This window comes from Scyliorhinus torazame, chromosome 6 (genome assembly GCF_047496885.1).
Source record: "Scyliorhinus torazame isolate Kashiwa2021f chromosome 6, sScyTor2.1, whole genome shotgun sequence".
NCBI classification, from domain to species: domain Eukaryota; kingdom Metazoa; phylum Chordata; class Chondrichthyes; order Carcharhiniformes; family Scyliorhinidae; genus Scyliorhinus; species Scyliorhinus torazame.
The window spans coordinates 287,090,640-287,107,367 of NC_092712.1; the positions used below are offsets into that span (position 1 = coordinate 287,090,640).

The 16,728-nt window shown below is 49.8% G+C and overlaps 1 protein-coding gene across 3 annotated transcripts in view; it reads left to right on the forward strand.

Moving 5' to 3' along the window:
- Positions 1 to 16,728, forward strand: part of LOC140425814 (uncharacterized) — a 150,851-nt gene that overhangs the window by 77,978 nt on the left and 56,145 nt on the right. For all 3 annotated transcript variants that reach the window (XM_072510217.1, XM_072510216.1, XM_072510218.1), the window contains exons 10-11: positions 3,992 to 4,083; positions 13,072 to 13,193. In XM_072510217.1, coding sequence (XP_072366318.1) covers positions 3,992 to 4,083; positions 13,072 to 13,193 — 214 coding nt within the window. The remainder of the gene's footprint in view (positions 1 to 3,991; positions 4,084 to 13,071; positions 13,194 to 16,728) is intronic.

The following is a 16,728-nucleotide window of genomic DNA, read 5'->3' on the forward strand; positions in this document are numbered from 1 at the left end:
CATGGAGTATATGTAATCGTAAGATTAATTGACCCCACTTGAGTTGAGAAGCAGATGGAGAGAAAACGTTCTGAACTATTTCTGGGGTTTTCTATCATTGAGAGTAGCGATTCATCACAGTGAAGCCTGTATCTTGCACACACATTTCCTATGAACTCTTTCCCTGCTACATGAACGTATGATGATTTTCTTTCAGTGATCTGCACTCGGCAAGCCTGGTCTCTTTTTATTCCGATGTTCAGGCTATTACGTTCCATGTCGATCACAGCTGGCTTACGTGCATTATCATCCAGCCGCAAGCGGTCTGTCAGTCCTGTGCACATGGTCCTGAGGCGCCAGCTTGCCAATGGGAGAGTTGGCACCTTTTGTTTTGTTTGGTTGTCTGAAGTGATGAATTCTGCCCACTTGGTGAGCAGAGACTCTGAGCTCCAAGCGCCATTGAAGCAGATGAACTGAGGAGGGGGACCAGACTTTTATCAGTCAGGGGCTGCCCAATTTGAGGTGGGTGGTGGCTGATTAGTGGGGCACAATGGTTCCTCTCAGAAGACTGTCCGTGGCACCCATTCTTTATGTCAGCCGTGTTGGGCTTATCACTCCATAGAATCCATGGAATCCCTACAGTGCAGAAGGAGGCCATTTAGCCCATCGAGTCTGCACCGAGCTCCGAAAGAGCACCCTACCTAGGCCCTATCCCCGTAAGCCCGCACATTGATCATTGCCAATCCACCTAATCTGCACATCTTTGGACTGTGGTATGAAACCAGAGAACCCTGGAGAACGTACAAATTCCACACAGTCACCCAAGGCTGGAACTGGAACCAGGTCCCTGGCGCTGTGAGGCAGTAGTGCTAACCACTCTGTTACAGTGCCACTCGTAACTGCTGTCGCCCCTGTTGTGTTAACAACCTGCAGTGAAACTGGAGTGCTCTCTCCAGGGCACAAGCCTGGGAAAAATTTATGGAGACACTTGGCTGCCCAAATGTCAAGGTCCCTTTTATGACCTCTTCGGTTGAGTTCAGAGGAACGCAAAGCACCACATTTGGCACTGGTTCAGTTGCAGGAGCTGGTGGGGGGAGGGGGAGAATCTTTGGCGGGGGGGCAGCATGGGGCGGTGAAGGGGAAGGAACCTCAAGCTGGGTCTCCTGCTGCCAGATTTCTATTCCTCCGTCGTCACCTCCACTCATTTCTTCTCATCCTTGTTCAGTACGTCGCTTGGTGCTCAATCCATTGCCACAACATTGCTTGTCACGGTTGTGGTGAGTGATAACAATTGCTGTGAAGTGTTTGGAGCATTGTTACCATGGTACCCACTTCACCTCAGGGAGGTTATCGAGGCCTCAAAGAAGGTGTGGAAGAGACTTTCCAAACACGAGTACCAGATATGAGCAGTTTCATTTGTGCAGAGAGAGACTGGGGAAACAGGAGTTGTTCCCTTTAGAGCATTCAAACCCCAGTTTCGCAGCAAATCAGGCCATTATACAGCACACCAAATTGTGGTGACAGGAAATGCCTTGCCCGAAAGGGTGATAGAAGCAGATTCAATAGTAACGTTCAGTGGAACTGTATCAGAACTTCAAAGGAAACGGTTTTAGAGTGCTTTGGGGAAGATCAGGGGAGTGGTGTTGAGTGGGCAGTTGTACCAAAGAGCCAGAACAGTGGACAAAAAAATCTCCCTCCTGTGCTCTGAGGGAATGTTAACCAGCTGACACAGGGGGTTGGGTTTGGTGGGATGTTGAAATCTGAAAAATGTTATACCCTCCACAAACCTGCCCATTTTCAGTTTTAATGCCCCAAGAAGCAGATTGATTATTTAAGTCTTCTACATTCCTCAGGTTTAATCTCCATTTTATTAATTCTGGTCAACCAGGATTCCCAGGCCTCGAGAAACTAGCAGTTGGAGGAAGGTGAGGAATGCTGGATGTAATAGCTACCCCCCCTTCCCCATGGGATCAGGTAGCACCATTCCCTCAGTTCCCCCTCCCCCAGTAATTCCGATCCCTCACTTTGGTCCGTCCCTAGACAGCAGCTTCCAAACTTGCCCCAGGATGACACCTCCAACCTATTTCCCCTCCCCACCCCTCCACGAGGTCTCTCAGCTTCCTACCTCTGCTAACCGTTCCAATCTTCCCCAAGTGACCCTTTCGATCTCTCAACTGAAGCTGTCCATCTACCTACAGAGGTCTCCCATCTCCTCCAACTACAGGGGCCTGGAATCACCCCCCCCCCACGCTCTTGAACTGATGGACTGACCTCACCTCCCTGAGACTTCCAAAGTATCTCCCATCACAACCCCCCACCCCCCTGGCATGGCCTTCATTCTCCCTTCCCCTTCACTGAAGCATAAGGTTTATAATCACCCCTTCCCTCACACTTGCTCTCCCCATCTCCAAGGGCTCTGATCTCCAGCTGACATGGCCTCTGACCTCTCAGGCCCAGACCCCTGACACTGGCCTCTAATACCCCCCCCCCACCTCCTCCCCCTCCCCCCCAACTCTTGCAGCGTGGTGCCCAAAACGTATCCACCTCGCCAGCCAGCCATTTAGGTTGGCTGCTGCCAGCAATTAGAGACAAGAATAATGTATTGCTGTTGAATCTGGCAGTACCTGGGGGTAACTCATTCTGCTAAGTTTGCCACATGCAAGACAGCCATCCAATGCGACCCTATACCTCTCCACACATCTGAGCTAATATCAGTGCCTGTGATACTATATCCTACTTTCCATAAATAATGGTGGTCAGGGAGGTATTCCCTCATTGATCGAGCAAACCATATCCAACTGTTGGATGGGATCCCACTGATGCCCTAAGGTACAGGAATTCCTGAAATGACATTCCCGTATCCCTCCTCTTCTGATGTTCAGCTTTAGGCTGGGTGCAGTTTCTGCCCCCTGAGGTTATATGTATCTGGCTCCAAATTCCTGGGAGATTTGCACTAAAATTATGGTCAGAGTGTCCTGGACTGAATATTCAACTGGATATTCAAAGGCCTCCTGAGAAGATTTTGAAAATAATATTTTTTGTTCTCCACGTGCGTCTTACATCCAGTTTTATTTGTATTTGCTGGCTGCTGAATCTTGATTACTGGTTTCCATACCACCTCAGTCTTAATTCCTTGGTAGCCTTTTTTACAGGCTTGTCACATATGTGATATTATCATACATGAAGACAATGCAAGGGTTAATGAAATGTATACAGACAGCCACTAGAGGGAGCTAGTCTTATATAAGGGATGATGCTGAGCCTTGTGGGCCAGAAGACGAGAAGGACAGATGGAGGGGGTAGCAGCAGGAGTGAGAAATTAGCTAGAGAGAACAGTTGTATACTTGAGAATTCTGTTGGTTAGAGATAGCATAGTTTAATATAGAAACTTCTACTTTAGGAATGTGAACAAATTTTAGTAGTGTAAATAAATTTGTGGTTTGGTTTGTCAACAAAGCATAGTGTTCTTTATTCAACAGTACGCACCCATGCCTTTCAGGTAAAGCAAAATAGAGAACACAACAACATATTCATTGGTTCCGTTTTATGAATTTGATAGTCAAATCAGTTAGGAGAAAATGCATCATCTGAATTATTAAATATCTCACTATGAAGGAGTGTAGAAAATGCTGAATGCAAGACAGTTATATCGAAATGGGGGGGGAGGGGGATTAGTTTGAGTCGTGCTGCTTCTGTGCAGGCATGGAGGTGGTGCTATGCAAACAATTTTCTTCCCCATCAATCGACTGTTGAAGGTAAAATCAATGGAAAGTGAATTATATTGCAAGATGTACTTTTTTTTCCAGCTTTATCCTGCAGTGTTGTTTAATGTTCCAAGAGCCTTATCCACAAAACACCTTTGTTAAGGATATTCTGGATTCTATACATTCGAACTCAGTGCTGAGCTGCTCATTAATGTGCAGCTCTTTTGGTATGGTTATGTTTTGGCAAATTAAAAAAAAATCCTCATGGAATATTACTGATGGATAAACTACACATCTCTTTCAATCAGGTGCCGTTGCCCTTCCCTTATGTCGAGTTCCTGTTGCAAGGACCAGAAGAAGGGGAGAATCCATTTCCTTTAGGACTCTCCCAGTTGCTAAGGTAGATGCTGTAAATATCGTGACAAGTTATAAAATGGCAATTGCCGTTAAGGTTAGTGAATTGCACTTTGTAGGCAGCGTTGACACCAAGCTTGCATCTTGGAATGCACAAGGTTTTTGAGCGTTACTCTGAAATCCCCCTGTTATTTTCGGTTATTAGAGACTGCCATCGCATTGTGAGCCTGAAAGTTGTCAAGAGTGCTCATTTTCAGCAGAGGGAAGGTTCTGGGTTTGCTCACTTCCATTGCTTTTCCGACTGAATCTTATAGGGAGATTGCCTGTGATCTGCTTGCCAAGTATCCATGGAACTGGCTTAAACTAATTTAATCAGACCCGGAGGCAATAATAATGGGAAAGGAGTTAATGGCAGAGACAAAAACAGAAAATGCTGGACCATCTCAGCAGGTCTGACAGCATGTGAGGAAAGAGAAGAGAACTGAACTAACCTTTCAAGTCTGGATAACTCTTTGTCAAAGCTGGCAGAGGAATTAAGCAAGTTGTACCTGTCTTCACAGCAGATGACACTTAAAAGCAGCCAAAAAATAGAGAATTAATGGAGAAAAAGGAAGGGTGGGACTTAGAGCAATCACGACCACTCGCGGAAAAATATTAGGGCAACAAATGGAACTAAAGGCTGACAAATCCCCTGGGCCTGATGGCCTGGATCCTAGGGTCTGAAATGAATCAGTTGCAAAGTTAGTGAAGGCAATGTTTGAACTCCTCCAAAATTCCCTACATGTCGGAATGATTTCAGCGGATCGGAAAACTGCAAATGTAACACCCCTATTAAAGAAAGGAGGGAGACAGAAAGTAGGAAACTACAGGCCACGTCTATCATTGGGAAAATGTTGGAATCCCTTAAGTACAGGACATTTAGAAAATCATAATCCAATTCAGCAGAGTCAACATGGCTACATGAAAAGGAAATGGTGTTTGACAACTTATTATTAGAGTTCTTTGAGGACGCAACAAACAGGGTGGATAAAGGAAAATCACAACCTTTTTCTACACGGAACAAACTGGTCTCAGAATCTACAGTGAAATTTGCACTTGTTATTGTAACAGGTTTTATTGGGAGCCAAAGATTTTCCATTATGAGTGTTTTCAATTCTTTTTTTTCATTCATGGGGTGTGGGCATCACTGGTTCAGCCAGCATTTTTTGCACATCCGGAATTGCCCTTGAGAAGGGGAGGGTGGTGAGCCCCCTTGAACCGCTGCAGTCCCTATATTGCAGGAACACTTGCAATTCTGTTAAGGAGGGAGTTCCAGGATTTCGACCCAGCGGCAGTGAAGGTGATATTGTTCCAAGTCAGGATAATGTGTGGTTTGGAGGGGAGTTTGCAGTTGGTGGTGTTCCCATACATCTACTGCTTTTGGCCTTCTAGATGGGAGCAGTCATAGGTTTGGAAGCTACTGCTGAAGGAGCCTTGGTGAGTTGCCGAAGTGTAGATGTTACACACTGCTGCCACTGGCGTTGGGGAGAGTGAATGTTTGTGGAAGGAGTCCCAATAAAATGGGTTGCTTTGTCCTGGATGGTTTGTGCTTCTTGAGTACTGTTGGAGAACTGTGTGGTAGTCACTCCAATAATACTGTCATGGAAAGATGCATCTGCGATAGGTAGATTGGTAAGAATCATAGAATCCCTACAGTGCAGAAGGAGGTCATTTAGCACATCGAGTCTACACCGACCCTTTGAAAGACTACCCTCCCTAGGTCCAATCCTCCACCCTATCCATATAACCCCACCCAATATTTGAACACTTAGGGGCAATTGAGCATGGCCAATCCACCTACACTGCACTTCTTTGGTCTGCGGAAGGAAACTGGTGCACCCGGCGGAAACCCACACCAACACAGGGAGAATATGCAAACTCCACACAGACATTAACCTAAGGTCAGAATTGTACCCAGATCTCTGGCACTGTGAGGCAACAGTGCTATCCACTGTGCCGTTCAAGGACAAAGTCAAATATGTTTTTGCCTTTTGTTGGCTCCCTCACCACCTGCCCCATTACAGAGACCCCCACCATAGACGCCCATTACAGAGTCTCCCACCAGAGACCCCTCATAAGAGAGACTTCCAGCAGGGACCCCCCAGAAATTCCACCACAAGAGAAACACCTACCAGAAACCCCCCCTCCCCTCGCAATGTCTGCCACACACAAATTTGCTTGGCAAAGTGAATTACCTCTGGATTCTCACTCACGAGCGCAAATCAAAGATGATTCATCTCTGGCGGGAGAGCAAAGGGCTGGATTCTCCGGTTTTCAGGCTATGTCCGGAGCATGTGTCTAGTCTTACAACCAAAAAATCGGCGGGGCCCCTGCACCAATGCTCCGCCCGGTCGGGGCCGAGCAGCTGCGCCACATACCTGCAGATCCGGACGGAGAATTGCCGGGTCTGTGGCCGTGCATGCGCACAGCGACGACCTGCGGTGGTCGCGCCGTACAACATGGCACCAACCGCGTGCGGACCCGACCTGCCAGATAGTGTCCCCCGTAACCCCCCTTCCCACCCTTGGGCCAACCCCCACCAGTCCCCCCGGTTCCTGTCGAAGTCCCACCGGCCAGCGGAACGGCTCCCCCCCACTCCACAACTGTGGCGGAGCTGGACACAGTCCGCAGACGCCACGTGAGGTCCCCAAAAACTGTGAGCACCTGCACCCCACACCAGGAAGTCGGCCCATCGGGGGTTGGCGCATCGGGGGAGGGCCTCAGGCAACGTCCTGAGGCCGTCCCAACAGCCCACTGTTTGGACTGCTCTCTAACTTCCAGGCAGGCGTCTCTGTAATGGGAGGAGGGGGGTCTCTGTTGGAGATCGCTGCAATCAGAGGCCTCTAGTGGGGTCTCTCTCCTGGAGGGGTCTCTGGTGGGGGTCTCTCTTATGGGATGATGCGATGATGCTGTTTCTGAGGGGGCGGAGCATCTGAAAAACGTCACCTCCGCCAATTGCGACGTCAAACAGATTCTCCAGCCAATCGCCGAACTCGATTTTGGCATCGGCAATCGGGGAATGCAGTCCATAATCTCCCAGATGGAGAATTAAGCCCTACAACAGTTTGGGAGACATTATTTGATATCATTGTGAAAATTGGTGGCTGGACCTCGGAGTTTGTGTAAAAGTCTTGAAGGCAAAGGAAACCTGAAGGGAGAGGTGTAAAACCTGGGAGAAAATCACTGATGGAAGCAGCTGAGGGAAAGCATTGTTTAAAAGAAGATTTGAAAATATGTCTTTTTGAAACGGGAATTCAAAATTACTCAAATGGAAGCCTGAGTTCAGTGAAACAAGGTGGCTCACTGTATAAGAATCAGGGGTGGATTTTGAGGACAAATTCACTGAAATTCACTCGGGTTCAGAGTGGAGTGTCATGGGAGTGTATCTTTAAGAAATGGGTGTTTATCAAATAGCTGCAGTGATGTCATTGTGTGTGGGTGGAGCTGGAATGTGATTCTGTCTTTGACTTTTGTTTTGAGCTGGGAGCTGCAGCGTGTCTTAGTTTTGTTTTCAGTTGAAAGCTGTATTCAGACTACAAGGATGTTGGAGTCTCTTTCTCTTTATGTTAAAAAGGTGTTCAGATCACTTGATAATTTAAAAGTGATACCTGCTCTCTGTAGAGATTTCAAACCTGCTGTCTTTGTTAAAAAGGGTTTTTCGACTTATGGATTTTGTTAGAAAAGTTATTCAGGGCTACCTATAAAGTATTGTATCAGTGGGGATTATCGGTGTTGGTAGTTGATACACTATTTACTGTGTGTTTATAAAGTGCTAACTGAATTCATAGAATAAACATTGTTTTGTTTTAAACATATTTTAGATCTCTGTTGCATCACACCTGTAAAGTGTGCCCTTGTGCTCCCCATAACCAAAATCTATTAAAAGTTGTGGGTCAGGTGAACTCCGTGATATACTTTGGTGTTCTCTAAACCCTGGACCATAATAGGAGTGTGTGTCTGACTACAACCAGCCTGTGTTAAAAGGGACTTTATGTTACTGAGACCATTGTGTTACTGAGCCTAAGAAATGTGTTGTTGCCCAAGTTAACCTTAAAATCTGTTTACATTTTTGAAACCAATGGGGGATTAAAAAAAAGTAATGTATCTTAATCAACCTTTTCATGTTAAGTGCTTTCTGCAGAGAAAAAGAGGAAGTGAGAGCACTTAACTACCTTTGATGTTGTCGAAATGCTGTCAATTATAGCTCGATGTTCAGAAACATTGTAGTTAGTTTTACAGCTGGATACTTGATATCCATTCAAGCATGCAGAGAAATTAGATTAAACAATACAGATAGCTGGCTGTGTGTAAGGTGTCAACCAGAGCCTAATAAAACCAATTCCAATTGATGTGAATGAAATCCTTGCAGATGAAAGATCTGAGGGGGTTTAATCCCAGCTGATGTAGTTTTCACTTTCTAGGAATTTACAGATGCTGCTTTCTCTACCTGAGCCAGCAGCTGAGTTTTAAAGCAGTAATTGTTCACTGTTTGGACTGCTCTCTAGCTTCCAGGCAGGGGTCTCTGTAATGGCGGAGGGGGTCTCTGGTGGAGATCTCTGTAATGGGGGTCTCTGTAATCAGGGGCCTCTAGTGGGGTCTCTCTGATGAGGGTCTCTAATGGGGTCTCTGGTAGGGGTCTCTCTAATGGGGTCACTGTTGGGGGTCTCTCATAGGGGGATCACTGCTGGGGGTCTCTAGAATTGGGAGGTCTCTGACGGGGGTCTCTCTTATGGAGGGTTACTTGTAGGGCTGCTTTTGATGGTGGAGATTTGCACCCCATTCAAGCAGGAGGATGCAAATAGGTCAAATTGATCCTATTAATGGGCTGGGCACCGAATTCTCCGAGCTCGCATGATTCTCTGGCCCTCTGGGCCAGGATTCACATGAGCGAGAATTGGTGCAGGTATTTCCCTCGGGATGGGCAAAGGGATCTCCTCAAGGTCCATCGGTGGACTTCTACAGAACAATGCAAATCTTGCCCACCCCACCCTAACCAGACCCCCTCACCAGACCCTCTCCTGGATCTCTGTATTGGGGGTCTCAGGTGGGGTCTCTCTTAGGGGTGTCTCCCTGGTGGGAGTCTCTTATGGGGGGAGTTTCTGGTGGGGTTCTATGTAATAGGGGTCTCTGGTGTGAGGGTCTGGTGCAGCAATAATTGGAAAGATGGCGGAAGGGGAAGGGTCGTCGCATGTTGGGAAAGTCCAGATGGAGTAGCTGATGGCGTTTATTAGAGAGGAATTCCGGCAACAAAGAAATGAGATGCAGGAAGACCCACCGAAGGAGCGGTTGCCCCCCTAGAAGGCTTTATGGAGAGTCGAGAAGTGCTTGGAGACACAGGAGTCGCAGATCTGGGAGATGGAGAGGGTGATGTCTGACCACAGTGATTGGTGGCATTGGAGGAGGAGGGGGGGCTCCTGGGGGACCTTTGCAAGTCGTTAAGAGCAAAGGTAGAAGAGCAGGAGAACAGATCTGGAAGACAGAACCTGTGCATCATTGCCTGACTGAGGATGTGGAAGGTACGAGTGCCATGAGTGTCGCGAGGATGTTGACTGGGCTGGTGGCGGAGAGGGTGTGGGACAAGGCCCCAGAGGTGGATAGAGTGCACAGATCTCTAAGACAAAAGCCAAGAGCGGGAGAGCTGCTGCGGGGGGTGATTGTGAGGCTCCACGAGCTTGTAGAGAAAGAGAAGATCCTGCGGTGGACCAGGGAGAAACAGAACTGCGAATGGGAGGGGAATAAGGTCCGATTATACCAGGCCATTGGAGTGGAACTGGTGAAAAGGCGTGCTGGGTTTAACAGGGCCAAGGCAGCTCTTTATGAACAGCAGATCAGGTTCAGGGAGCTGTCCCCTGCAAAAGTGTGGGTGACTTTTGAAGGCTGGGAATATTATTTCAAAACCCCAGAGGTGACCAGTGACTTTATTCATAGAATCATAGAATTTACAGTGCAGAGGGAGGCCATTTGCCCTATTGAGCCTGCACCAGACTTAGAAAGAGCACGCTACTTATGCCCATGCCTCCACCCTATCCCTGCAAACCGAGTATCCTGACCTAACATTTTACAGACTAAGGGGCAATTTAGCGTGGCCAATTCACCTAACCTGCACATCTTTGGACTGTGGGAGGAAACCAGAGCACCCGGAGGAAACCCACGCAGCCATGGGGAGAAAGTACAAACTCTACACAGACAGTGACCTGAGGCTGGAATTGAACCTGGGACCCTGGGGCTGTGATGCAGCAGTGCTAACCACTGTGGCACCCTGCACAGAGAGCATAAACTGGGGGAGAACTGAACTATGATGGGAGACGGAGGCGTTGGAACAACGAAATTCGATAGTGTGGGTGCCGGTGGGTGGGGGAGTTTTCTTTCTTCTCGGGTGGAGTGAGTTCATTGTGGTGATGTTTTGTTAAGGGGGATGTTTGTAATGGGGCAGCTGCCCCCCACCCCCACCCCCCAACCTCCAGCTGCCTGTGGTGGTGTTTATTCTTTGGAGGAGGTGACCTGTAGTTTTGGATGAGTCTTTGTTTGGGTGGGATGGAGAGGATAGGGCAAGGGGGTGGGGAAAGGAGGAGGAGGGGAGGGGGAAGGGGATGCGACGTGGAAGTTCTGGAGCAGGTCATTGACGGAGAAGGGGGCCATCTTGGATGAGATGGTTTAGGACAAAATTAAAGGAGGTAGAATTGCTAGGGGCTGATGCCGGACAATAGAGGGGAATGGAGGCGCAAGCCACCGGTATGGTTCATAACATGGAACGTGCGGGCTGAACGGGCCGGTGAAGAGATCTCAGGTATTTGCGCACCTGAGGAGTTTGAAGGCAGGGGTGGTCTTTCTGCAGGAGACGCACATCCAGGTGAGGGATCAGGTTAGGTTGAGAAAGGGATGGGTGGGTCTGATGTTTCACTCGGGTTTTGACTTGAAGTCGCAGGGGGTGGCCAGTATGTTGAGTAAGACAACGGGGTTTGGAAGTGACAAGGAAGTGTGGGACCTGGGTGGGAGATACTTGATAGTGAGCGGTGTGCTGCAGGGGTCGCTGGTGGTGCTTGTGAATGAATATCAAAATTGGGACGACATGGGTTTGTGAGGGGGTTGCTGGGAGCGATCCCAGACTTGGCCATGCACCAGTTAATTATGGGAGGGGACTTTAAATGTGTGCTGGAGCCGAGGGTGGTCGTTGAAGGGGAGGGTAGGATTGGGGACAAATACGGGTGGCTGGGGGAGCAGGGGGAGCGCATGTGGTGAGGATCAAGGAGAAATGGGAGGAGGAGTTGGGGGGGGGGGCGGTATAGGTTGGGTAGTGTGGAGGCGCTGCGCAGGGTGAATTCGACTTCCTCATGTGCGAGGATGAGTTTGATACAATTTAAGGTGGTACACAGGGTGTATATGATTCGGGCGAGGATGAGTGGGTTCTTTCAGGGGGTGGCAGACGAGTGTAGTAAGTGTGGGCGAGGACCAGCAAACCATGCGGGTGTGAGAGGTTGGAGAGAAACTGGGCGGGAGTGTTCGGGACGTTAGCAAAGGTGGAGGGGGTAGAGGCCGGGTCGCACCCTATGGTGGCAATATTTGGGGTATCGGAAATGCTAGAGCTGATGGAGGGGAAGAAGGCTGGTGTCGAAGCCTTCACCTTTCTGGTTACCCAGCGAAGAATTTTGCTGCAATGGCGGTGGACAATGCCGTCTGGGGTGGCGCCCTGGGTGGGGGAACATGTACGATTTCCTCCGTTTGGAGAAGATCAAGTTTGAATGAGGGGGTCAGCGGAGGGCTTTGAGACACAGTGGGGATTGTTCACAACCATGTTGGAGGAATTGTTTGTCGCAGATGGGGAGTGGGGGGCTGGTTGGGAGAATGGCAAGGTTGAAAAAGGGGAAAAATTGTACAGGCTGTAAAATTGGGAGTTGGGGAGAATGTTCCCCAGATTATTTATGTTTTGTATTTTTTGGGTATGTTTGGAATAATGTACATTTCTTAAAAAAAAGTTCGTAATAAAAGAAAATATTTCATGAGTGTTCCACATATTGGGCTGGATTCTTCGTTCCCCCAGCTGTGTGTCTCTCGGCAGCACACCATTCACTGGCGGCGGGACTCTCTGCTCCCGCCTCTTGTCAATGGGATTTCCCATTGAAGTCACGTCACACCGCCGGGAAACCCGTGGATGGCCGGGGGTGTGCTGCCGGCGGGAACAGGGGGCGTCATTCTCCGACCCCCCACCGGGTTGGAGAATCGCCGGGGGCTGCCGTGAATCCCGCCCCCGCCGGTTGCCGAAGTCTCCGGTACCGGATATTCGGCGGGGGCGGGAATCGGGCCGCGCCGGTTGGCGGGCCCCCCCGCTGAATTCTCCGGCCCGAATGGGCCGAAGTCCCGCCGATAAATTGCCTGTCCCGCCGGAGTGGATTAAACCACCTTTTGAACGGCGGGACAAGGCGGCGCGGGCGGGCTCCAGGGTCCTGGGGGGGGGCGCGGGGCGATCTGGCCCCGGGGGGTGCCCCCACGGTGGCCTGGCCCGCGATCGGGGCCCACCGATCCGCGGGCGGGCCTGTGCCGTGGGGGCACTCTTTCGCTTCCGCCTCCGCCACGGTCTCCACCATGGAGAGGCGGAAGAGACTCCCTCCACTGCGCATGCGTGGGAAACTGTCAGCGGCCGCTGACGCTCCCGCGCATGCGCCGCCCCGAGATGTCATTTCCGCACCAGCTGGCGGGGCAACAAAAGCCGTTTCCGCCAGCTGGCGGGGTGGAAATTCCTCCGGCGTCGGCCTAGCCCCTCAATGTTGGGGCTCGGCCCCCAAAGATGCGGAGCATTCCGCACCTTTGGGGCGGCGCGATGCCCGTCTAATTGGCGCCGTTTTGGGCGCCAGTCGGCGGACATCGCGCCGTTTCGGGAGAATTTCGCCCATTAATCCCAACAACCGGAGAATTCCAGTCACTGTTTTCAAAGTGCAGTTGTAAGTATTTAGAAGTTTCAACATTCAATGTTCATGTTCCTTTCAAAAAACTATTGCAGGATTAATCGTCAAAAGATGACCAAATGTTACCCATCAATGCATTTGGACCCCAAAGAATTGAGGACTACTGAACTTGCATGGAAAACCTTTCTCTGCAATGATAATGTGCCACTGATCTCAGGTATTAAGTTTAAAAACAAACTGTATCTTGCAGAATGAGCATTTTCAAAACAAATTATTAGGAAGATCTTTCAAATTTTTGCAATACAATTTCAGTGTTTCCTTTAAAAGCAAAACTTTACCCGGCTGCTTTGCGCTCAGTTCATCTGTCTTCAGAGGTAGCTTTTGCTTATAAATTACTGAAATTAGATGTGGTATTATGGGCGGGGGGGGGGGGGGGGGGGGCGGGGGGGGTGGCGGGCGGGCGGCGGTATACTATGAAACTGCCGTCTCATTCCGAGGTCTGAGAATAAGCAGTTATCGAGAGTGTCACAGCCGAGATGTGACAGAATAGAGATTAGTCAGTGTGAATATTGTATAAAGTCATTTTTTTTCTGGGCTGTTAAAAATGGAGAATTGCTGAGGTAGGAAATGGTGCAGCCAATCACCTGACACCTTGCTGCAATTTTAAAGTAACAATGGTCACAGCGACAGGACATCTCGTCCACCAAACTCTGAACTTTGCAAATCGTGCGGCTGGATTCTCCGTTCCTGACTCCGGGGCAGGATTCGTGGACGTCCATGATAGCAAACCTGGCACCGCACCTGGACCGATTCAGCGACCGTTAATGGGCTAGCACTGGCGCCACGTGGAACACAATCGATTCCAATGAGAAACGGTGCCGGATTCACGATTGACATCCAGGAGGCTGACAAGCTGCAGCTGCATATCCACACTTCACCCCCCACACACGTCATCCCAGGTAACAAAAAGGCAGCAAGACAGTGTCATAATATACACACAAGTATGTGATGGTGCACAGACAGACAGTGAGTGACACAAAGGATGACCAATGAACAGACAGAACACAGCAGCCAATCATCAGACAGGACACGGCCACTATATAACCAGGGGGCACTAGTTTTCCTGCTCTCTGGGGATGCAGCCTCTGAGACAGTCAGAACCTGTGAGCAACAACTAGAACATCCACCATGTGGTAGTAAGATAGTCTGGTCAGGTTAGCCCCAGGTCTCCAGTCAACTCAGCATCATGTCAACCCACAGTTCAACCATGTTTAATAGTTAAGAGTTTAATAAAATAGAGTTACATTTCTTTAAGTGTTGGAAGCCTATCTCTCTCTGCTACAGTAAACACAGTCCTCGCAGACCCAGCTAACCCAACACATCATGGTACCAGTGGGTTATGTTTGAGTTTGACGGATCCACCTTGAGATAGTCTGCCTTTGATCAGCCATCAGGTAACATGGACAGCGTCCGCCCTCCCCCGCCGTTCCGCATTGCCGGCAACCTCGGTGCGAACTGGAAGATTTTTAAGCAGAAGTTTCAGCTGTATCTTGAAGCCATCGACCTCGAGGCCGCATCGGATAGCAGAAAGATTGCCCTCTTCCTCTCTACAGCCGGGGACCACGCTATCCACATTTTTAACTCCCTCACCTTTGCTGAAGGCGAGGACAAGACAAAGTTTAAAACAGTCCTGCTGAAATTCGACAGCCACTGTGACATCGAAGTCAACAAGAGCTTTGAATGCTGTGTTCCAGCAGAGGCTTCAGGGTAAGGATGAACCTTTTGAGTCCTTCTTAAACCATCTCTGTATCCTCGCGCAATCCTGCAACTATGGCTCCACTCACGACTCCATTTTAAAAAAAAAATTTTTTTTTAAATTCTCCTTTTTCGCATTTTCTCCCACATTTACATCCATCAACAATAAACAATAATCAGCAAGATATGTCAGTCCCCATAATAACAACGATCCCATCTACCCACCAACCCCCAAACCTCAACGCGCATGTTTACATAAACAAATGACAAAAAGGAATCAGGGATTACCCGTAGTCACCCTTAATCTTACACAGCTCCCCCCCACCCCTCCCCCCCACCCCAGGTCTCCAGCTCCTCCCGTCCACTGCCTCGTGTAAAACTCCTCCTCCCAACCTCGGTTCCTTCCCCCCAACTTTCCACCCCGGCTAGACCACTCGGACCCTGTTCTGCCAGGCTCTGATGGCCGCAGCCCCTCCCCCCACCTCACTCCCGTTCACTGGCCGGCTTAAACCGGCCAGCGTGGAGGCCTCCGCCCGGGTCCCTTTCCCACTTGCCCGGCCCTAGGAAAGCCCAAAGATCCCCTTTTAGCACACAAACCCTGCATATCCACCTACACCCCAAAGAACTCTCATTTCGAGTGAAAGTCCCGTCCCTTCCCTTCTCCAAATATATACCACATTGGCTCCTTTAATCTCTACACCCGCGCGCAGTGATACAAAAAAGAAGAAAATACAGTCCTGAGGTTACATCGGCATATGGCCATTCCTCAATTTGTCAGTTCTGCCACAGTCCTTCTGCTTTCGCAAACGCCTCCGCTGCTTCCGCTGTTCCAAAATAAAAGTCCCTGAGCTTGTAAGTCACCCTCAGCTTCGCTGGATATACAATGCCGCACCGCACCTTGCTAATGTACAGTGCCCTCTTCACCCGGTTGAAGGCAGCCCGCCTCCTTGCCAGCTCCACCATAAAGTCCTGGTATACACGTATACCAGCTCCAGCCCACTGCACCACCCGCTACTGCTTGGCCCAGCTCAGGAGCTTCTCCTTCACCCTTTACCTACGGAAGCACAGAGTCACTGCCCTTGGCGGCTCACTCGCCTTTGGTACAGGCCTCCATGACCGATGAGCCCGATCCAGTTCATATCGGGAGAGATCCTCCCCCTCCCTCAATAGTTTTGCCAGCATCGCGGCAAAATACTCAGTCGGCTTCGGTCCTTCAACTCCTTCGGGCAGCCCCACAATCCACAAATTCTGTCGCCTGGATCTGTTTTCCAGGTCTTCCATTTTTCCTTGCAGATCCTTGTTAGTATCCATCACCTTTAACATCTCTTTCCCCATCGAGGCAAGTTGATCACCGTGCTGAAATAACGTCTCCTCCATTTCCTTCAGTGCCTCCCCTTGCTCTCGCACCTCCGCCACTGCGCTCGCCACCTCCGTCCTCACCGGGGAAACCACCTCCTCCACCAGCACACTCAAAACCTCCCTCATCTCCTTCCTCACCGTCTCCATGCATTTCGCAATCTGCGCCAACTGCTTTTCAAATTCCGCAGCCATCACCTTAGTTATTTCTTCAGCCGTAAGCAGTGCGGCCTTCCCTGGTGCTCCAGCCTCCATTTTTCCTGGTGATCCCGCGGTGACCTTTCCACTCCCCGACGGAACTCCAGCTGTTTTCTTTTCGGCCGTCTTCTTGCTCACCCTCGACATTTTTCTTTGTTCTTTTTTTCCTCCTGTGTCTTCACTGTGCCTCCTCCGTGCCCTCTCCCTGCTTCTGCTGCCTCCGCGGACCCTGGGACCGGGCTTAAAGCCCCGAAAATGCCGTTCCCGAAAGGGAACCCTCCATTGTGCGGCCGCCTCCCGCCCGCCGTCACCGGAAGTCCACTCCCGACTCCATGATCCGCGACCAGATCGTTTTCAGGGTCCATTCCGATCCCCTTCGCCAGCAGCTCCTCAAAGTTAAGCAGCTCACCCTCACCATCGCCATCGAAACCTGCGTCCTACAT